This window comes from Anomaloglossus baeobatrachus, chromosome 1, assembly GCF_048569485.1.
Source record: "Anomaloglossus baeobatrachus isolate aAnoBae1 chromosome 1, aAnoBae1.hap1, whole genome shotgun sequence".
Classification (NCBI taxonomy): Eukaryota; Metazoa; Chordata; class Amphibia; order Anura; family Aromobatidae; genus Anomaloglossus; species Anomaloglossus baeobatrachus.
In genome coordinates, this window is record NC_134353.1 from 481,303,388 (window position 1) to 481,326,918 (window position 23,531).

At 43.6% G+C, this 23,531-nt stretch overlaps 1 protein-coding gene across 2 annotated transcripts in view; it reads left to right on the forward strand.

The window, feature by feature from the left end:
* Positions 1–22,481: 22,481 nt before the first annotated feature.
* The window catches only part of EPS15L1 (epidermal growth factor receptor pathway substrate 15 like 1), a 297,220-nt gene continuing 296,170 nt past the window's right edge, over positions 22,482–23,531 (forward strand). For both annotated transcript variants that reach the window (XM_075315065.1, XM_075315074.1), the window contains exon 1: positions 22,482–22,543. In XM_075315065.1, coding sequence (XP_075171180.1) covers positions 22,517–22,543 — 27 coding nt within the window. In that variant the 5' untranslated portion in view covers positions 22,482–22,516. The remainder of the gene's footprint in view (positions 22,544–23,531) is intronic.

Consider the following 23,531-nt stretch of genomic DNA (forward strand, 5'->3'; position numbering starts at 1 on the left):
GGAGGAACGCTATATCAAACAACGCACTGCATTGTCCCTATACCTGGTTCTATGATTTACATAGCCGCTAGCAGCTAATGCAAAATATCTTCAGCTCTTAGAAGGACTATTATTAGTTGGCTGTAGAAACGCTCTCCCGCACACAGTACAGTCTATCTACACCACCAGCTCAGGAATGAATGTGTGCACAAAATGGCGGTAGCCTTATATAACCCTTATGACGCTGTGCGGCTAAGCCAATCACAGTAAGACCACAACAAAGATGGCTGCAGCGTTACTGTAAGGGCAAGTAACATCAGATGTGTTCATTGGCTGGAAAAAGGCACCAGGAAGTCAGAAATGAAAATGAAAGTATCGGAGCGAATACCATATTAGCCATCGGATAGCAAATACCTCGAATACCCCATTAGCCGTTGGATAGTGGCGAATACATTCACTCATCCCTATCTCTAAACTCTTGTAGCGCCTGGTCTATTCCCGCCTCACCCGCTACCTCTCCATTTACTCTCTTCTAGATCCATTACAGTTTGACTCCCCCCCCTACATTCGACAGAAACTACCCTCATCAAAGTGACCAGTGACCTTTTGACAGCAAAACGTAATGGTGACTATTCTCTGCTTATTCTTCTTGACCTTTCTACAGCCTTCGACACTGTTGACCAACATCTCTTTCTAGCTATGCTCCATTCAATCATCCTAAAGGACACTGCTCTCTCCTGGTTCTCTTTCTATCTTTATGACCGCTCTTTCAATGTATCATTTGCTGGCTCCACATCTTCTTCTCTTTCTCTCACTGTTGGGGTCCCTCAAAGTTCAGTCCTTAGCCCTCTTCTCTTCTCTCCTTACACTGCCTCAATCAGACAGCCCATCAGCAAATTTGGCTTCCAGAACCATCTTTATGCTGGTGACACACAATTATACACCCCATCCCATGATGTCACCCCTGCTGTACTACAGAACACCAGTGACTGTCTGTCTGCAGTTTACAGCATCATGTCTGCTCTCTCTCTGAAACGTAAACTTTCCAAAACCTAACCTCTCCTCGCTCCATTCACTAACCTTCCTAAGCCCGACATTTCCCTCTATGTGCAGCACCACGATAATTCCTAGGCAGCAGGCTCGCTGTCTGGGTGTTATGCTTGACACCGATCTTTCATTCAACTCTAATATACAATCTCTTGCCCACTCTTGTCGCTTGCACCTGAAGAACATCTTTAGAATCCAACCTTTTCTCACCATGGAAACTACAAAAACCCTCACTGTGGCCCTGATCCACTCCCGGTTTCACTACTGTAACTCTCTGTTAATTGCTCCCCCCAACTAGACTTTTTCCTCTGCAGTCTATCCTAAAAGGGAACCTGTCAGCAGATTTGGGGCCTATAAGCTGCGGCCACCACCAATGGGCTCTTATATACAGCATTCTAACATGCTGTATATAAGAGCCCAGGCCGTTGTCTAGAATGTAAAACTCCCTTTATAATACTTACCTAAATGGTCGCTGTGGTGGAGTTGGGTCATATGGGCGTCTCCGTTCTTCAGTGACAGCTCCTCCTCTTTCGGCCATCTTCGTCCTCCTTTTGAAGTCTGTGTGCATGATACGTCCTACGTCTTACACACTTGCCGGTCCCGCGCAGGCGCACTACGATACTTTGATCTGCCCTGCTCAGGGCATATCAAAGTGCACCTGTGCAGGACCTCAATTCCGGCGAGTGTGTATGACGTAGGACGCGTCATGCACACAGGCTTCAGAAGAAGGACGACAAAGATGGCCGAAAGAGGAGGCGCCAGCACTGGAGAAGGGAGATGCCCATATGACCCAACTCCACTGCAGCGACCATTTAGGTAAGTATTATAAAGTGATTTTTACGCTCTACACAGCGGCCGCAGCTTATAGGCCCCAAATCTTGTGACAGGCTCCCTTTAATGCAGCAGCCAGGGTCACCTATCAGGCTAATTGTTACAAGGAGGATTCCGCTCTATGCCAGTCATTGCACTGCCTGTCCATACATCATAAGATCTCATTTAAATTGCTTGTTCTCACCCACAAAGCTCTCTACAGTGCACCACCCCCCTATATCTCCACCCTACTTTTGACTAATATTTACATTAATCTGAACCTCCCACTTCTGGCTCCAAGACTTCTCCCGAGCTGCAACAATCCTCTGGAATTCTCTACCCCAAGAAACTAGAATGAACCACAACTTGCACAGATTGAGACACTTCCTAAAAACACATATTGGAGGCTTTGAGGACTGGTTAGGGCTTCTTTATTTTGGAGGGTCAGTTTGGGACTGCCTTTGTTAGGGTGGGAGTCTGGGTAAAACAGGGTTGAGTATAGTATCATCACAGGGTTAGACTGCAACACCTGGAGATGGAACAACGCTGTGTTTTACCATCTGAAATGACCCTACCTTATGAGACCTACATTTATGGGTGAGACCGTTTCATATCTGTTTTCTAAGTCACCACCGTGATTCTATATCTACTGTTCATCTCACGACTGTGACACAAGAATTGCCAGCAATGTCTCCACTGTGAGACTGCGAGATATGAGAACCAAAAAAATAATTCTGAGCTCAGCTGTACTGGTAAGAATTCCTTGAGTAGGGGGTCCATGTACAGCTGAGTATAAATGTCAATATAAAGGCACTGATCTCATGTTGATTTCAGTATTACTGGGTGGTATTTGTGTATTGAAAATGAATTGCCAATTTTTTCCAGTTTGATAAAAAATGTCCAGAAGGACCTCTTAGGCAGTGCTGCATGACACTAACCACTAGCCTTTTGATATGCCTAATAGTATACTCTTTACATTGTCACAAATACCTCCTGAGTACAACCTGTAGAGATATTTATATGCTATTGTGGAGACATTGGTGTTACTTCTAGGACTGCATAGTAGAATATTGCTGGCGATTTGGCGACTTGGACATAAGGCACTTAAACTTATCCCATGATATGTTGATTGAAACCTATCAGAGATATGTAAGTCAGCACTTTCTCAATGTATGTCCAATGGATGGGAGACAATTGTAAACACACTTGTTGTATAGCACTTTAATCACTTATGCACTTGTGAGTATGTATTGGTGTTTTTTTTTAGATAGAATACCATTAAAGGGAACCTGTCAGGTGCAATATGTGGGCATGCTGCTATGCTAAGAGGGTGGAATGAGTGCAGGAACTAACGCCCTTTCAACTAGTTTCTGGCATCATTAGCATATCGTAAAGGATCTTTAGAAATACTTTTTCTAAAGATCCCTTTATCTATGCTGTATACAGGGACGGTTAGGCAGGGATTAGCAATATGCACCCACAACCTCCACGTGGTTCTGGGTGCATATTGCATCTAACAGGTTCATTTTAAAAGTTATGTTTTATTATACACATTTACTTCCTCTATTGCTGCTGAAATACATACTTTTTAGGGTGGCCTATTATCTTCCCTAATTGAAGTCGTGTTGTCATTATTTTTGCTTTAATAATTGTATTTTCTGTAACTGTTACTTATGAATGTTTGTATATATATATATATATATATATATATATATATATATATATACTTATGTGTGTATATGTATATACAGTATATATATTTTTTGGGGGTGGTTAATCCATACTTGTTTACATCTAGCCACTTTTATTTGCTGAGCATACATCTATTAGTATCGCTTCATGGTGTCTTGTATAGGGAGTTTTTATATTTATGTGTAAGTATATATTTACATATTTACATGTGTGAGAGAGGGGAGCCAGCACGATCTGAAATTGGTATGCATCATATAAAAAGTGAAAATTCACAGATTTATTCCAACTGTACTACAATAAAAAAATGAGATTTTTAGCAAATAATTGATCAATTTTTTGAGCCACCCCTGCCAACGTCACGGCAAATCTCAATAGGGGGGTCCTACTCTACATTCTGTATTTCATGTGCCATGCGGCCTCCTAGATAAAGTTAAAAGCAGAACCATAATAGAGCACACATACCTGTAACCTGTGTATAACCGCTTCTATGTTGCAAAAAAGGCACTTGTGGATAGAGACCAGCCCAGGTCCCAGCATGTGGAGCAAGCTCTGCACCATACCAGGACTATATCAGAACTGATCCTCCCAGTGCCAAGCAGCAACCATTGATAAAGGCGGACCAGATCCAAGATGGTGCTTAATTAGCATTGCCTGTGGAAAGGGGTGAGGTAACTGAATCTGAACAGCTACCAACAGGAGGAATACATAGCAAACCAAAATCAGGCGTGCATGGCATGGTGGTGACCGGCCACCAGAATTTGTAGCATAACTACGACCAAACAGAGAGAGAGGGGAGCCAGCACGATCTGAAATTGGTATGCATCATATAAAAAGTGAAAATTCACAGATTTATTCCAACTGTACTACAATAAAAAAATGAGATTTTTAGCAAATAATTGATCAATTTTTTGAGCCACCCCTGCCAACGTCACGGCAAATCTCAATAGGGGGGTCCTACTCTACATTCTGTATTTCATGTGCCATGCGGCCTCCTAGATAAAGTTAAAAGCAGAACCATAATAGAGCACACATACCTGTAACCTGTGTATAACCGCTTCTATGTTGCAAAAAAGGCACTTGTGGATAGAGACCAGCCCAGGTCCCAGCATGTGGAGCAAGCTCTGCACCATACCAGGACTATATCAGAACTGATCCTCCCAGTGCCAAGCAGCAACCATTGATAAAGGCGGACCAGATCCAAGATGGTGCTTAATTAGCATTGCCTGTGGAAAGGGGTGAGGTAACTGAATCTGAACAGCTACCAACAGGAGGAATACATAGCAAACCAAAATCAGGCGTGCATGGCATGGTGGTGACCGGCCACCAGAATTTGTAGCATAACTACGACCAAACAGTTCTGATATAGTCCTGGCATGTGTAGGGCTTGCTCCACATGCTGGGACCTGGGCTGGTCTCTATCCACAAGTGCCTTTTTTGCAACATGGAAGCGGCTATATACAGGTTGCAGGTATGTGTGCTCCATCATGGTTCTGCTTTTAACTTTATCTAGGAGGCCGCATGGCACATGAAATACAGAATGTAGAGTAGGACCCCCCTATTGAGATTTGCCGTGACGTTGGCAGGGGTGGCTCAAAAAATTGATCAATTATTTGCTAAAAATCTCATTTTTTTTATTATAGTACAGTTGGAATAAATTTGTGAATTTTCACTTTTTATATGATGCATGCCAATTTCAGATCGTGCTGGTTCCCTTTTTTTCTCTGTTTTGACCGTAGTTATGCTACAAATCTGGTGTCTGACCAACACCATACCATGCACGCCTGATTTTGGCTTGCAATATATTCCTCCTGTTGGTAGCTGTTCAGACTCAGTTACCTCACCCCTTTCCACAGGCAATGCTAATTAAGCACCATTCTTGGATCTGGTCCGCCTTTATCAATGGTTGCTGTTTGACACTGGGAGGATCAGTTCTGATATAGTCCTGGCATGTGTAGGGCTTGCTCCACATGCTGGGACCTGGGCTGGTCTCTATCCACAAGTGCCTTTTTTGCAACATGGAAGCGGCTATATACAGGTTGCAGGTATGTGTGCTCCATCATGGTTCTGCTTTTAACTTTATCTAGGAGGCCGCATGGCACATGAAATACAGAATGTAGAGTAGGACCCCCCTATTGAGATTTGCCGTGACGTTGGCAGGGGTGGCTCAAAAAATTGATCAATTATTTGCTAAAAATCTCATTTTTTTTATTATAGTACAGTTGGAATAAATTTGTGAATTTTCACTTTTTATATGATGCATGCCAATTTCAGATCGTGCTGGTTCCCTTTTTTTCTCTGTTTTGACCGTAGTTATGCTACAAATCTGGTGTCTGACCAACACCATACCATGCACGCCTGATTTTGGCTTGCAATATATTCCTCCTGTTGGTAGCTGTTCAGACTCAGTTACCTCACCCCTTTCCACAGGCAATGCTAATTAAGCACCATTCTTGGATCTGGTCCGCCTTTATCAATGGTTGCTGTTTGACACTGGGAGGATCAGTTCTGATATAGTCCTGGCATGTGTAGGGCTTGCTCCACATGCTGGGACCTGGGCTGGTCTCTATCCACAAGTGCCTTTTTTGCAACATGGAAGCGGCTATATACAGGTTGCAGGTATGTGTGCTCCATCATGGTTCTGCTTTTAACTTTATCTAGGAGGCCGCATGGCACATGAAATACAGAATGTAGAGTAGGACCCCCCTATTGAGATTTGCCGTGACGTTGGCAGGGGTGGCTCAAAAAATTGATCAATTATTTGCTAAAAATCTCATTTTTTTTATTATAGTACAGTTGGAATAAATTTGTGAATTTTCACTTTTTATATGATGCATGCCAATTTCAGATCGTGCTGGTTCCCTTTTTTTCTATATTTACATGTGTGTGTGTATATATATGTATATGTATTGTTTCTTATTCTTTTACACATATGCACTTTAACTCATTATTGAGCAAATTTACGCACACTTTGTATACTTATCAGATATCCAATCTTGTCACATATATGCACTTTAATCACAGATATGTACTTTATATATATATATATATATATATATAATACAATCAGCACACATACTGTATATATGACACATATGCACTTTAATATGCACGACTTACCTTCATGTTTGTATGTGCTATATATGTAATCTGCTGCATAATTATTTATTCTTCTGTGTAAATAAATGTCTATTATTAGTTATCAATTAGTCTTGATAATAAATTGTACTCGTAGTACCAACATGCTTCTATCTAATTTAGCTGCTACTAATAAGAGCGTTCATGTGTGCCTTTCGCTGTGCCTCCCACTGCAACGAGTCCTATGGTGTCCAGGAGATATTGCTCCTCTTTGGTGATGTGTCCCAGGCGCATCATTCTGGGGGAGTGTGCCTCCTGTTCACTGGATGCCGCTCCCACGAGGGGTATTGCGGCGACTGCTCATGTCAGAGAATGTCGTTCACCTAGTGATTCATTGTTACGTGCCAGTGATGATGTTGAAGAGAGGGACATAGTTTTCATAGGACCAGCCCCTTCCTTTGGTTATTGGGCCATTTTTATACCCGATGATTTTGATAATCGGATAAATCCCTCTGGAATGTTTTAGATGTCACTTCCTGGACTTCTTTTTCTCAATCTGCCAATCCAACATTGATCTCCTTCCTTGGAGTGTCAATTCCATCAGAGGTTAATGTTTCATTAAACTTTTTTGCATCTATTTTTTTTTTCTCCACGATATCAAGGTTTATTTTATTGCAAATAATAATTTCCATCATATTTTTTAACAGTTATTACAAATTTTCTCCTAGTTTTTATGAAATGAGACCTCATTTATCTGCAAGGATTGAACTATTTTTACTCTCAGACCCCTTGGACTAATCCCTTTGGCCAAATAATTTGTCTCCTGATCTTATATTTAAAGATTTTGATGGTTTCTAGATTTTACTCATTTTCCAATTCACCACTCTGCAATATATCTCATCTAAAAACATTCTTTAAGTCTGTGAACAAACACAGTAGAAATCATAAATCCAACCAAAGAGTACGAACAACGTATCAGTATATATTGGTAATTATCATGCTTTTTTGATATTGTTACTCTGTTTTCTGCCACTAATTTAACTTTGTTCTTCTATCCACTGAAATTCTGGCTATGAAGCTTTAACCTGTGGTTTTATTCTAAAGATTGTATTACTGTAACTGGGCCTACTATTCCACATGGAATGGCACACAGTGTTGCTGCCATCTACTGACTGAATTTAGGAACTGATTCATTTCTTTGATACATTTAAAGGGAACCTGTCAGCAGAAATTTCGCCCAAAACCTAAAAGATTCCCCCTCTGCAGCTCCTGGGCTGCATTCTAGAAAGGTCCCTGTTATTATTGTGCCCCCTGTGAGACCAAAATAAATACTTTATAAAGTGGTACCTTTTTGTATTCAGATTCTGTAAATGTGACACGGGGGCGGGCTCTCTGCCGTCCGTTATTCTGCCTCCTGGTCCTGTATGCCGCCCCCATCGCTCCTTTCCATAGCTGATGCACCGCCCACTGCTCCAGCCATCCCCGCGCATGCTCAGTGCCAGTCTCACGGGACTGAGCAGTGTGACCGCTGGTGACGTGTGCGCAGGCAAGTGATTATGGGCGGGGCTGTGATTGTTATCAGCAAGTACCCGCCCATAATCTCGTGAGCGTGCAAACCTCACCAGCGGTCACACTGTGCTCAGGGTAGATGCTAGACTGTATGGGCTGCTTCCAGGGATGACGTCCCTTTTGTCACGTGATAGTATTTTGAACACGCCCCTATCACGTGACAAAAGGGACGTCATCCCTGGAAGCAGCCCATACAGTCTAGCATCTACCCTGAGCACAGTGTGACCGCTGGTGAGGTTTGCGCGCTCACGAGATTATGGGCGGGTACTTGCTGATAACAATCACAGCCCCGCCCATAATCACTTGCCTGTGCACATGTCACCAGCGGTCACACTGCTCAGTCCCCTGAGACTGGCACTGGGCATGCGCGGGGATGGCTGGAGCAGTGGGAGGTGCATCAGCTATGGAAAGGAGCGATGGGGGGCGGCATACAGGACCAGGAGGCAGAATAACGGACGCCAGAAAGCCCGCCCCCGTGTCACATTTACAGTATCTGAATACAAAAAGGTACCATTTTATAAAGTCTTTATTTTGGTCTCACATGGGGCACAATAATTACAGGGACCTTTCTAGAATGCAGCCCAGGAGCTGCAGAGGGGGAATCTTTTAGGTTTTGGACGAAATTTCTGCTGACAGGTTCCCTTTAATGTATAGCCACACAGTTTACTCCTCATAGCTTCATTATTATGTTTCTCATGAACTGTATGTAAGTTGTTTATAGCAATTTATGCATTTAATATTTTCAGATACATTTTGTTGCCAAGTGATTCTTTCTGTTATATCTCTCCTCTATCAGTTGTTTTTTTGAATATTATTTTTGCTTTTGGTTTAATAATAGTATACAATAAAGATTATTTTTTAATTATATTTTTCTTAAGAACTTTTTGTATGTAGGCTTTTGTATGTTCATTTGAAAATTCCTGATACATTGTTCTGACTCTTTGGTTGGAATAATGAAGAAGTAGGAGTCACTTTGAATTCCCGTCTGGCCTGTGGTCCAAGGGTGATCATCTTTTTACGCAAGCACAAAAATGTGGTCAACAACAGTTTTGTGCACCTTTGAAAAGATAGACACTGCTGAACAGAGGCCAAACAGAGTCCGGAGTAACTCTGCTGCCTCATTAGATGATTAGATCCATTTGGGGCTTTCACCTGAATCATGTATTTCGGAGATGTACATGTAAACCCTGATGTAAGTGCTCAGCATAGAGCAGTGGATAAATGTGAACTGATCCAAAATGTTCTGTACCCCAAATTGCCACCAAATAGCATTCAACTCAACCCACAATAACACAAGTCCCTACTCATGTCCGTCATCTATTAATGCAAATATTGGGGTTCTCCAGGATACTAGTACTATAAAAGCTCTGGAAAAGTGCTATGGCTCCCTGTCCAGAGAAATAAATCCAGCAAAATTTGCTCTTCAAAATCTAAATGCCCCCTCCATTCTGAGCCCCACAATGTGCCTAAAGGCTACTTTACACACTGCGATATCGGTCCCGATATCGCTAGTGTGGGTACCCGCCCCCATCTGTTGCGCGACACGGGCAAATCGCTGCCCGTGTCGCACAACAGCCGTCACACATACTTACCTGTCCGGCGACGTCGCTGTGACGGGCGAACCGCCTCCTTTCTAAGGGGGCGGTCCGTGCGGCGTCACAGCGACGTCACTGAAGCGTCACTGAACCGCCGCCCAATAGCAGCGGAGGGGCGGAGATGAGCGGGACGTAACATCCCGCCCACCTCCTTCCTTCCGCATAGCGACCGGGAGGCAGGTAAGGAGAGCTTCTTCGTTCCTGCGGCGTCACACGCAGCGATGTGTGCTGCCGCAGGAACGAGGAACAACTTCGTTACTGCTGCAGTAACGATTTTTAAGAATGGACCCCCATGTCGCCGATTAGCGATTTTGCACGTTTTTGCAACGATGCAAAATCGCTTATCGGTGTCACACGCAACGGCATCGCTAATGCGGCCGGATGTGCGTCACAAAATCCGTGACCCCAAGGACTCCGCATTAGCGATGTTGCAGCGTGTAAAGCCCGCTTAAGACACAGTTAACGTCCACATGTTTAACATTGTTGTGAGGAAGCCCGCATAATTTATGGGAAGTGTGTCTCGAAAAGCACAAGCTGGGTACAATGTACAGGCACTACAATGTACAGGGGACTATAAGGGCTTATTCACAATTTTTAATTCTGCAACATTCACTGCGTTTGACTCCATGGGTGTCTTCTCTTCTAGAGAATAAATTGTCACTAGACGCATAGATAAACTGTCAGAAGGGTGTAGTTTCCAAAATGTGGTCACTTGAGGGGGATTTTGCTAGGACCAGAGTGAATGATGGATCAACATGAAAAGAGACTACTGGAGGAACATAGATAGATTTTTAATGCAAATATCATGTACAGGTTTGAGAATGATGACTATAAAAGTATGGAAATATATAAGAAAGGGAGGAAGGTAACAAATCATACATAAATATGTATATTATACTATATTATACGATAAGTAAAGAAGAGGTAAAGTGCACAAATAGGTAAACCTGTTCTTTATTGGAAGAGTAATGATATGCATGATAAGATACCAATGAAAAGACACAAATTACACCCTAATTAGAATTTTTTTTTTTTTTTTATATATATATATAACTACATTGCACATTTCTTTTTCTCTAGAACAATTTGGTTTATTGTACTACAAACCTATTACTATCTTGTAATATTATAGGACACATCTATCTCTATCCTGTGCATACATGTCAGCTTGTGACACCTTGGTACTGTGCATTCATTTTGGTCTAACATTTGCCTATTATTACACACATCTTCATGTCACATTTGTCTTGGTGTAGGTAGTTCTTCATCTGGGTTATAACTACTTAGGTATTAACTATGGTGTATTAATGGCTTTTTACATATGACAATGTTCACCTATAGCATCCAGATCATTGTCAAGTTTACACAGATCCGTAACTTAAGGTTCCTGCCTCCGATTCCCCTATGTATCACATCAATCACCAAGACCCTCAGGGATCTGGGGTTGCACTGATGAGATGATCTAAAGTGGCATGGTATGCTTTTAAGAGTGGAGGGATCCAGGATTGACTTTGCCACACAGATATCTCTAATGTGTTCTCATGTCCCCCTAACATGTAACTGAGAGGTAAGACCCACCATGTAAGTTAAAGGGAACCTGTCACCAGTTTTTCAGTATTGATCCAAAAGTATCACCTTCTGCAGTTCCTGGGCTGCATTCTATGAAGGTGCACCTTGTTACTGACTCCCCTTGCAGACTCCAGAAATAAATTTATAAAATCTGACCGCCACGTATGCAAATGACCTGTTCTGGCCAGGGCATGCTCTTTTTCGGCTCCTGCCACCCCCTGCTAATGCTGTTTGCCATCCTCCTTTGATGATTGATGCGTCTTACGCCTCTGTCATCATCCACGTAGCTGGGCTGAATCTTACACCTGCGCAGTTATTCCCTGCTCTCACAGGTACACTTTGCTCTGCCCCATTGCGAGCAGAGCCAAAAAATTGCACGAGCTCGCTCACAATTTCGCATCTACGCAGAGAGCTCACGGGCTTTCGCAAGTGCACCTGTTTTCGGCTCTGCCCGCAATGGGGCAGAGCAAAGTGCGCCTGCGTGAGCCGGGAATAACTGTTTTTTTTTTTTTTCCAAAACGTTTTTTATTGATTTTTCAAATTTGTAAAAACATGACAAGTATCATTGCAAAAGAAGAACATTCGTCTGACAAAATGTGACATAGAGGTGGGTGATACCCCAATTTGGAGTTCCATGTTGCTGTTCGATTTAAGATAGTATACAGTAACATTAAACCAAAACATAGGTAATGAAATATAATATAACATATGCAATACAATTCTTTAAATCTCTGTGTCGTCCCTGAATGATTTCAATTTTGCTAGCGTGTCTTGGTATTCCCAACCGTCTCGTCTCCCCCTCCCGCCAGAGCCCCCTCCTAGGTGATTCTCAGTTTACCCAGGCTGTCCTGAATATCGCTCAGGATATACCACTCTGAGTGAACAAAAGGTGCCATCAGGTTAATTATTTCTCCCTGTGTGAATTGGCTTTCAATAAAATGTCTCCATCTCACAAAAAACTTGGCTGTCAACCCATCTTTATCCCTCTCCGCTTCTAGTTTTTCCCACCTCAGAAGGTTGTGTAGTTCGCCCACAACCTCCTTTATGGATGGGCCCTCCCTTTGAATCCAGTGTTTTAAGATGCAACGCTTAGCTATCATGGCTATGTCATGCATTATTGCGTATTTCCTCTTTTCCGGCGTGTTCGGTCCTCCTCCTACTCCTCCCTCAAAGGAGTGGAAAATCCACACCATTAAGTCTAGTTTGCTGAAAATTCCCCATGTTGACTGGGCAAATAGTCTGACTTGGTTCCAGAACCTAGCGATTGTCTCACATTCCCATAGCCCATGTAGCATATCCGTTTTTTCTTTTTGACACTTAGGACACCACCTATCCCTACCTGGTATGTTGAAACCTATAATGGCCCTATGTAGAATTCTGAATTGAGTGTCTCTCCATCTCTCATTGGTAATATGTTTCCGCACTTGTACCCATCCTCTCAGTATATCATCCACCACTTCTTCCCTTCCCAATTGTTTCCCCCACGCTTTTAAAGTCCGACTATCCTCCCGTGAGATAAGCACCCCCCTTAGCGATCGATAAATTTTAGAGACATTTATACTTGTTACATCACATTCCAGTAACTCATCAATCGAACTTCTGTTCAGCTCTCTTCCAACCACACCCAGGTCTCCTATTATTCCATGTTTCAATTGTTCATACTGGATGACATGTGAGCTATTAAGGTTGTACTTATCCAACACTTCCCGACCTGTCATCCACCTCCTGTCCTCCACATTCATAACATCTATCATTCTCCTGACTCCCCTCTCTTTCCATCTAGTAAATAGCTTGTTTTCTCGTCCCAGGGGAAAATTTGGGAATGCCCAGGGGTTCAAGTACTTGGACACTTTCCATGAGAGCCCCAGTTTTTTCCTTACCGACTTCCATGTTAGCATGGTGTCTCGGAATATAATTGAGTTCCTTATGTGCCCTTCAACCCTGGATAGTGGGGAGTGTAGAATGGACGTCAGATCCCACGGTGACGCATATTTAGTTTCCATCGCATGATCTGAGTGCCTACTCGTTCCTCTCACCCAATCAATTACATGCCTCATGATACATACAAGATTATACCCTTGGACATCTGGAAAGTTTAGACCTCCCTCCTCTGCTGACTTCATCAGCGTACGCAGCTTTATTCTGGGTTTCCTTCCCCTCCACAGAAATTCTGTATACGCGGAGTTGAGCTTATTCACATCCTTTAGTTTTAGCAATAGCGGGATTGTCTGGAAGGGATACAGCAGCCTAGGAAAGCTCATCATTTTTATCAGGTGGCATCTTGCCAGTAATGGAAGTGGCAGACCTTTCCATCCCTTTAATTGAACTGTAATTTTCCTGATTAGCGGTCCATAATTCAAGTTATAGATTGTTTCCACCGATCTTCCTATATGCACTCCCAGGTATTTAATTGAAGATTGTGCTATAGGAATTCCACATAGACAGCCATCCCTTATTTGTCCCCCCATTGTCCCATGATGCCCCTTTAGGAACATGATCTCGCATTTTTTTTTGTTCAGTTTGAAACCGGAGAATGAGCCAAATTTTTCAATCAAGGCAAGAGTCTGTGGCAAATCCGCACCGGGGTCCCCCATATAAAGTATGATGTCATCAGCAAAAAGCGCTGTCTTTACTTCTGAACCCCTTATCTTGATTCCTTTAAAGCTATTTTGTCCCTGTAGTATTCTTGACAACGGCTCGATTGCCAGGTTGAATAAAAGAGGAGATAATGGGCAGCCCTGTCTTGTTCCCTTCATCAAAGGGAACACGTCTGATAGAAAGCCCGGAGTGTGTACCCTAGCTCCCGAGTTGGCATAAAGGTTTCTAATGTAAAGTCTCATCTTGCCTACAATCCCTATGGCCTCCATTACCCTGTCTAACCACCCCCAATTTACATTATCAAACGCTTTTTCTGCGTCAAGTGTAACTAGGGCAGGTCTAGCCCCTCCCTCAGTGAGACCCAGTCTAACCGCGTCTACCACTAGAATTGTCTTTCGGATATTGGTAACGGCATTTCTCCCCTTAATAAACCCCACCTGGTGATTCGTAATGATCCTAGGTAAGATCTCGGCCAGTCTATTAGCCATGATCTTGGACATAATTTTTAAATCCTGATTTATGAGCGATATAGGTCTATAACTAGAGGGATCATCCAGGTCCTTGGTTCCCTTGGGGAGTAATTTAATATATGCTATGTTGGAATTTTTGGGTATTTCCGCCCCTCCCAGGAAAGCATTAAAGACTGAGGTTAGATCCGGCGAGATCAGATCCTTCAGAGCCTTATAGAATTCACTATTGAAACCGTCAGGTCCCGGTGCCTTGTTGGTGTTAAGCTCCCCAATTGTTCTCGTCACCTCCTCTACTGTGATATCTGCGTTTAAGGCACTCAAATCTTCCTCCGTCAAGCTAGGCATTTGGGCTTGTCTTAGCCACTCTGCCTCATCAGTCATGTCGTTATTCCCTGACCCATATAGTTTTCTATAGTAATCTCCCAACAGTTTATTAATGTCCTTAGGATCCGTAGTCACCTCTCCCCCCTTTGTTTTCAGTTTAGAGATCACTGTCATCTTTCTGCTGCCCCTTGCCAGATTGGCCAACATCCTTCCCGCCTTGTTGCCAAACCTATGTAAGTCAACCTCCTTGTGCGACCAGAATAGTTGTTCCTTTTTTTTGGCCCATTCGTCAAATCCCTCTTTTGCCTCCAACCATCTGCCTTTTGTCATGGGAGATCTATTTGTCACATAATTTGTATATGCTACCCGTACTGCTTCACTATGGAAATTATAATTCTCATTGGTTTTCCGTTTGATCATGGCTGCGTACCCCACCAGACGGCCCCTTAGGACCGCTTTTGCCGTTTCCCAAAATATCACTGGGGACTCTCTATGTTCCTTATTGTCCTCTGCGAATTCTCCCCACCACTCCTGTAGCACCTTATGGAAATTATCTTGCCTGAGAAGGAACGATGGGAATCTCCATATGATATCTGTACCTCTCCTGAATTTCTCTCTAATGCCCAATCTCACCGGACTATGATCAGAGATCACCATATTCTCTATCACACAATCTTGCGTTCCACTCAGTAAGTCTTGCGAGATCCAGAACTGATCAATACGTGACCAGCTATCATGAGGGTGAGAGAAGTGTGTATACTCTCTGTCATGTGGGTGAGTTAGTCTCCAGATGTCTTTCAGTCCTACGTCTTCTAATGTTACATCCCTATTGTCTAAACTCCTGCCCACATTAGCTGTCCCCTCCTCGCCCCTCCTCCTATCTTCAGCTGAGTCTGGGACAGTGTTAAAATCGCCTCCCACTATAATGTTAGCCTCCCCATCTGCTAATATGGTGGCCTTTATGTCATCATGAAATGTGATTTGTTGTGAATTTGGGCCATAGACATTATAAATACTGAGTTTACCCGCTGGACTAACGATTGTTAAGTGCTGCCACCTTCCATGGTCGTCTGCCTCATGTGCCACTACCTCATGACTGAATTGTTTATTTATTAGAATCATAGTGCCCGCTTTTCTACCTTGTGCCGCTGCCCCGTAAACGGTGCCCACCCAATGTTTCTTCATGCGGAAAAAGTCCTCCCCCCCCAAGTGGGTTTCCTGTAATAAGGCAATGTCTGTCTTTAGTCTTTTCAGATGTCTCAATATCATTGCTCGTTTGTTAGGTGATCTCAGCCCTTTAACATTCCACGTAGTTATCTGTATCATGTTTACCTGGGTATTCTGCTTTTACTACTCCCTCCCCTATGGGCCCCTGCATCAAGGAAGACGAGATGTTCGACACTAGAATCACAGTTGGTACCACAAAATCGACACTCCCTTTCCCCACCTTGCAAATATAACAAATACAACAAAAAGCATGTAACTGTAAAACATAATTTCCCTTCCGAGAAATCCACGGCGCTTCCCGCCACGTTGGTGAGCTCCCCTATTCCTAGCCAAAATATGTAGCTCCCTAATCACCCCCCAAAAAATATATGTTCTATCCCCGGACTAACTTGAATAAGCCTTTGAAAATTATGCAAAAATTAGCACAGTATGTCAAAACCTCAGCAAGATTCTCCAGTCCTACTTATCTCTGACTCCAGGTAGCCATCAGTCCGCCCAGAACAGGCCCACTTCATTTGAATTTGGATGATGTTCCTGGACAAAGGAGAAAAAGAAAAAAAGAAAAAAAAGACCAAGGGGAGAGAAGATGGAGAAAGAAAGGAGAAGAACAAAAAAAAAAAAAAAAAAAAAAAAAAAGAGAGGGGGGGGGAAGAGGACCCAGACTTTGGGATGTTTTCCTCTCTTTTTTCCCTTCCCCCTCCTCCTCTCACCTCCCCAACCCTCTCTCCGTAATGCATCCTCCTCAACGCCTCTCCCTGTTTGGGAAGAGAAAAAAAAAAAAAAAAAAAACAGGCAAAAAAAGGAAAAACAATGAGCGAGTTCCAGTTCAGGTATCATGGTTTCTCTCCAAGGGTTGGTTCCTGTGTTCCAGGCGAGAATTATGCTGTCGACCCGGGCTTGGCCTCCTTTCCTCCCTCGACTTGCTTTTGTCCCCCAAGACGTCCCACATCTCTTCCTGAGCTTGTGGGGGATCCTCTTCTATTATTCCCTTCTCCACTAGCTCCTTTTTCTTGCCTTTCTGACCTAGTCTTGTTGAGCTCTGCCATGAGAATGTTTTCTGCTTCTTTGTAGTCCTTGTAGTATACAAACGAGCCATTGGGGTTTCTAACTTTCAGTGTAGCAGGGTATAATAGCTGGCACTTTACTTTTTTGTTGTACAGAAATGAGCAAATTTTGGTAAATTCTTTTCTCCTTCTGGATACTTCCGCTGAATAATCCCCAAAAATTAGCAGTCTGTTGCCTTGATATTGTAGTGGACGCTTTCGTTCTCTAAAGGCCCTCAATATTTCCTCCTTATGCTTATAATCAAGGTACTTGACAATCACCTGCCTGGCTCTTATCGGGGTATTCTTGTTTGAGTTTTGGCCCTCTCCCTTATTAGCCTCCTGGTGTCTCAGTGGACCCACTCTGTGGGCTCTTTCAACTCTGAATTTCGCCTTTATGCCCAGGGCCTGCGGTAGCTCCAACTCGCATATATTATCCAACTGTCCAATCGACACAGACTCTGGCAACCCGACTATACGTAGGTTGTTTCGTCTCGATCTGTTTTCCAAATCGTCCGCTTTATCCTTCAAGTATTCATTAGATTTTGCTAGAGCTGCTATTTGTGCTTGCATAGCCAGTATTGTCTCCTCGGAGTCAGATATTCTCTGCTCTGATTCTGCCAGTCTAGATGCATGGGCATTTATCTGTTTTTGCATATTAGCTAATGATGTTTGTATGGCTGCCTCAATAGCCACTTTAATCTCTTTTGACAAGTGTGATGTCACTTCTTCAGCCAGTTTTTTATAGTCCACATTAAGCTTTTGTGTGTACTTGTCTTGGCCTGCAGGTGGTGCTGTTTTCTTAGTTCTCTTTGTCTGGACTGGGCCACCACCTCCATCCCCCAATAGCTTGCAGGCTTGTGATGTTGGTGTAGTAAGCTGCTTTTTGTTTCCTTTGGAAGGGGTATTATTAATTCTTGCATTTGACTTCCTGTGAGTCTGAGTGGGATTAATCTCCCTGTACTGTTTGTCAGTTTCATCCTCCAACACTGCTGTGTCTCTGAGGTGCCCTGCTTTGCCTGCATCTTCTCTCCCCTCTGCCTCCATATCTCCTTCATCCTCCCATTGGGATCCACCTTCATCAGTCCCCTGCATCCACCTCTCTCCTGCTGTGTCCTCCTGTGACTCCTCGCTCATATCTTCCTTATCTCCTGTCTCCTCGCTCATATCTCCCTTATCTCTCCCCTTCCAGCTCTGTGTTTGCTTTTCTGTGTCTCTCACCATGCGTTCAGGCTCCTCCCCCATCAGGCTCGGCGCCATTATCTTATCTTCTCCTCTGTCCATATCAAAGCTTCTCCAGGCTGACTCACTGCTCCCAGAGCTTCTCAGGAGGTACCATTCCATAGCTGTCTGCTTTAGGTAACCTCCTGTGCTGCTCTCTGTTTGGTGGCTCGTCCGGGGGGGTCTGTTTTTAGTCGGTTTCTGTGAGGGGTGGCAGGAGCTCTCCTCTAAGCTTCCACCTCAGCCAGGACAGGAACAGGAAGTCAATAACTGTTTTTACAAACAGCCAGCACGTGGTGGGATGTCGATGCCTCAGTTTGTGTGGTGTCCGGTTATTACATAATATGTAATATGTGGTCTCTTATCTGAGGACTACACACTGGGCAACTGGCGTTACCCTATTGGATGCATTAGCATTTGCATTTGTTAAGATGTCCTTAATGCTGTATGGACCGATCAATAGTCCACTGATCTTCCCCTGATGAACCCCAAAAAAAAAAGGGGGCAAACGCGTTGGGGTTTCTCTGGATATATCCCAGCAGATAAGTTAACCTTTGCTGGGATGTTTATATTTTATTAGGTCAAAGCATATTGTTGTGGTTATTAGTATCTATCTTAGGCGCTGTGCACACACTGTGTTTTTACTACGAGTTTTTTCTGCAGAAATTTCTTGAGAAAATGGTTGTAACCTTTCTGCAGACATTCCCCAGCAAAACCTATGGAAAAAAAATAGTTGTGCGCTCACTGCGTTTTTTTCTCAAAACAATTCTTTCTGCAGAAGTTTTTGAGAAAAAAAATGTACATGTCACTTCTTTTCTGCAGGTACCTGCATTTTTTTGCCATAGATAATGGTAAAATAATGCAGGGACCAACCTGCGGAAAAAACGTATCAAAAACACACCAAGAACATACGTAAAAAATGCGTCAAAAACGCATCAAAAACGCATGCGTTATTGGTGTGTTTTTTGAATGCAGGTGCGCTAATCTTTCACTCTCAAGAAATTTCTCAAGAATTTTTTTTTTCTAGTACGCACAGGGCCTTAACTATTTTGTTATAGCCCTTGAGTGATTTTTCTCTCTGGGCGATTGCTTGAGCTCATTGCTCTTTGCTAAAAAAAAATTTCTATGCTATAATTTGACCTGGGACGATATGGCACTTATTTATATCTTGGTGATGGGTGCCTACTTCAGGCAACAACAGGGTATAGGGATAGTGGAAGGTCAGCCGACGAGAAACGGGGGGCACCCAAAAAAGTATGGTGCACCTCCGTTGATAGGTAGGTGAAAGGGAGGGAACAACTAGTCCCTTGTTAGCCTACCCCTGGCCATTACTTAATAATATCCTGGCTATCAAGCTATTCAGCTGATTTAGACAAATACCTCACTATCGATTCATTAGCTGTTTGCCCTTTTCTGCACGCACTTCACAAGACATTTGTCTGAATTGTAGTGATGTGCAATATATCATGTAGTATTTTAATAGTCGAATAAAATTCATGTTTTAGGAGGTTTTATTTTGGTGTAAGTTATAATTTTCTCCTTTTCTATATATCATCTATGGTCTATTTTTGTAGTTCTACATGAAATATATTGTTTAATATTAAAGTGCAGTGTCCCATTGGCAGAGTCAAAACTGGACCCCCTACAAATATTAGTACACAAAACATCTTCTCCTAGGGCCACTTGATCCAAAAGGATTAGAGGGTGCTTGAACATAGTGGCTGTGTACCAACAGGTCCATGAAGTTCCTGGACCGCCTCGATGTAATAGAGAGGGAATCAGGGAGGCACTTCTGGAGCGGCGGAGAGACTGCATTATTCCCCTCACAAGTCTGCTGATCTCATCAGCAGATGTGTGCAACTAAAAGGTGCGGGTGGATCACCACCCGCGTCTGTTGACCCCTTAGATTGCTTGCTCAAACTCTGAAAGCACCATCTAACGTGCTCCAGCGGGGATTGCACTGTTCCTCGCTGCCATTGGGGCGCCAATGGCTTGTCATGACAGAGAGGGCTCAGCTGTTGACCCCTGTCACTGTCATAAATCACTTCCTGTAAATGCCAAGAGCACCAACACTCACAGGAACACAGCATTTCTGCTGATCACATGGCTGCTGACGCATCGCTCTGATCAGCAGCAACGATTAGACAGTGCAGGCATAAAGTCCAATAAGGTGCACAAGTAAAGTCAATAACAAATGTAAAAAAAAGTTAAAAAAATATGAAAACCCCCCCACAACAACTAAAAGTTGAAATTACCCCCCTTTTGTCCTATTGAAAATAAAACAATAAAACAACAAGCCTTTTTTTTTATATCGCTGAGTTCAGAAATTCCCGATCTGTGAAAATATATTAATCTGATTAATAAAGGGAGTAGCGAGAAAAATAAAACGCCAGAAATATGTTTTATTAGTCGCTGCAACATTGCAATAAAATACAAAAACAGGCGATCAAAACATCATGTTTACACAAAAATGGTATAATTAAAAATGTCAGCTCAAGACGCAAAAAAATAAGCAGTCACTGAGCCCCAGATCCTGAAAAATGAGAATGCTACAGGTCTCAGAATTTTTTTTTTTTACAAACTTCTGAATTTTTTTTTCACTACTTAGATAAAAGTAAAGCTATACATGGTTGGAATCAACACACTTGTACTGACCTCAGGAATCCTAATGCCAGGTCAGTTTTACTATATATGAACATGGTAAATAAAAAAAAACAAACAAAACCCAATTGTGGAATTACACTTTATTTGCAATTTCACCGCACTCGGACGTGTTTCAAGTAAAATATGTGGAATAATGAATGGTTTCATTCAAAAGTAAAACTCGACCCGCAAAAAACAATCCCTCATATAACAATGCTGAAGATAAAAAAGTTATGGCTCTTGGAAGAAGGGGGAAAAACAAACAACGGAAAATTGACTCGGGGGTGAAGGGGTTAAATAAAAAAATATCAAAAAAAGCAATAGTAACCAACACCCGGTGGCGATACCAGTATGCAGCAGGACACAACACATGCCACATGGTAAATGGCGGAGGCAGCACAGGTAGAAATTACTGCTGGACAGCCCCTCACGCATCCATGAAGTGGATGGCTGCTTGAGGCTATGTGCGCACGCTGCGTTTTTTTCACTTTTTTTGGGTGCAGTTTTGGTCTCAAAACTGCATGAATTTCTTTCCCCAGCAAAGTCTATGAGATTTTATTTTTGCTGTCCGCACATTGCAGTTTACTTTTGGCTGCGTCAAAGATGCAGCATGTCAATTCTTGTTGCGTTTTTCACCCATTGAATGCATTAAACAAAAACGCATAAAAAAAGCATCAAAAAACGCACAAAAACGCATGGTTTTTTTATGCATTTTTCCTGTGGGTGCGTTTTTTTGGGGCCAAAAACGCTGCATCTTTGTGGTCAGAAAAAAAATGCAGCGTGCGCACATAGCCTGATAGTTTAGATGCACACAGATGAGTCTAAGGTGTCAGTCACACAGATACGTGTAGTGCACCATGCCGGCTTATTACCTCAGGCAGGCGCTAAAGAATGAAGAGTAAATCATGCAGTATGTTGTGTTTTTAACATTGGATACATCATATACAAGCACTAACAGCTCGGTATTGTGCCCAAACTCCATTTCCATTTATTGGACAGTTTCATGACAGGATTTGCCCCTTGGGTTCCCTTTTGAAGGGGGCTGCACCCTTTTGCGGCCATGCTCACTTTTCTGGAATGACAGGGAGACCCCAGGAAATAGTGAAGCTTTCCCTTCTGAATTGTAAAGCACTACGGAATATGTTAGCGCTATAGAAATAAAAATTATTATCATTGGCACCTTTTTTTACTTCACCTATTTTTTTTTTCTGAAGTAATTTCACAAAATTGGCAAGCGACGCGTGCCTTGTGGTGTATAATCAGACCACAGTTATATGGTACGATTTATATTGTCGCTTGTATGCGCCCTTACTGGGAGATTCGGGGACCACTCAATAAAGTGCTCTGCTACACGAAACTGCAACACAGCACATACGATATGCCATTATCCAGCTCTACTACGGTATAGAACTAGGTGCAGAGCCCAATGACGGCTGTAATATGAGGGGTGTTGTGACATTGAGCACTTTTCTCCTCACAGCTTTCTGTGCCCCTCAGTCAACCTTCCCACGTGACCGCTGCCTAACCCTTCCCATCTATCTCCCGCCTCTTTGACGGCAACGCCCGAAGGCGCTCATTTGCATGACTCCGCCCCCGTGAGCGTGCCCGCGATCTCTGGCTGACGCTTCGCGCGTACCCGTGAGTGGCTGCAAAGATGGCGGCGCACATCTCGCTCACACAGGTAAGCCCGCTCTGCAGAGTGACAGTGCGAGGTATGGCTGTGCCCGAGCTTGGCAGACAGTGTGGGTGACGGGTCCTACCGCATAGCTAGGGTATTGGGCAACAGCTGTGCCTTTACTCCATCACCCTGACTGTAGTTTCTCTATACGGGAGGCTGAGGCCTTGGGAGGAGACTGTCCCCAAGTATCACCCATTACACTTTCTTCTGCCTGAGCACAGTCACCCCGTCACCTCGGATCGGCATTTAATTGTTACTGTACTGTTTGTGTAAAATGATTGCTTATAGACAGGAAGTGTTACCCCTACCCCATGGAACATGACTGGCATCCCCTCTCAGGAGTCCAGCATACAAGCAGGCTCACATACCCCATAGAGCATAACTGTGGCATCCCCACTCAGGGGTCCAGCATACAATGGGGCTCACATACCCCCTACCCCATAGAGCATAACTGTGGCATCCTCACCCAGGGGTCCAGCAAGCCAAGTGAGCTGGGATACACTGGAGCTCACATACCCCCCTACCCTACCCCATGGAGCATGACTGTGGTATCCCCACCTAGGGGTCCAGCAAGCCAAGTGAGCTGGGATACACTAGAGCTCACATACCCACACCCCACCTCATGGAGTATGACTGTGGCATCCTCACCCAGGAGTCCAGCATACACTGGAGCTCACATAACCTCACCCCACCCATGGAGCATGACTGTGGCATCCTCACCCAGGGGTCTAGCATACACTGGAGCTCACATAACCTCACCCCACCCATGGAGCATGACTGTGGCATCCTCACCCAGGGGTCCAGCATACACTGGAGCTCACATACCCTCACCCCACCCATGGAGCATGACTGTGGCATCCTCACCTAGGGGTCCAGCATACACTGGAGCTCACATACCCTCACCCCACCCATGGAGTATGACTGTGGTATCCTCACCCAGGGGTCCAGCATACACTGGAGCTCACATACCCTCACCCCACCCATGGAGTAT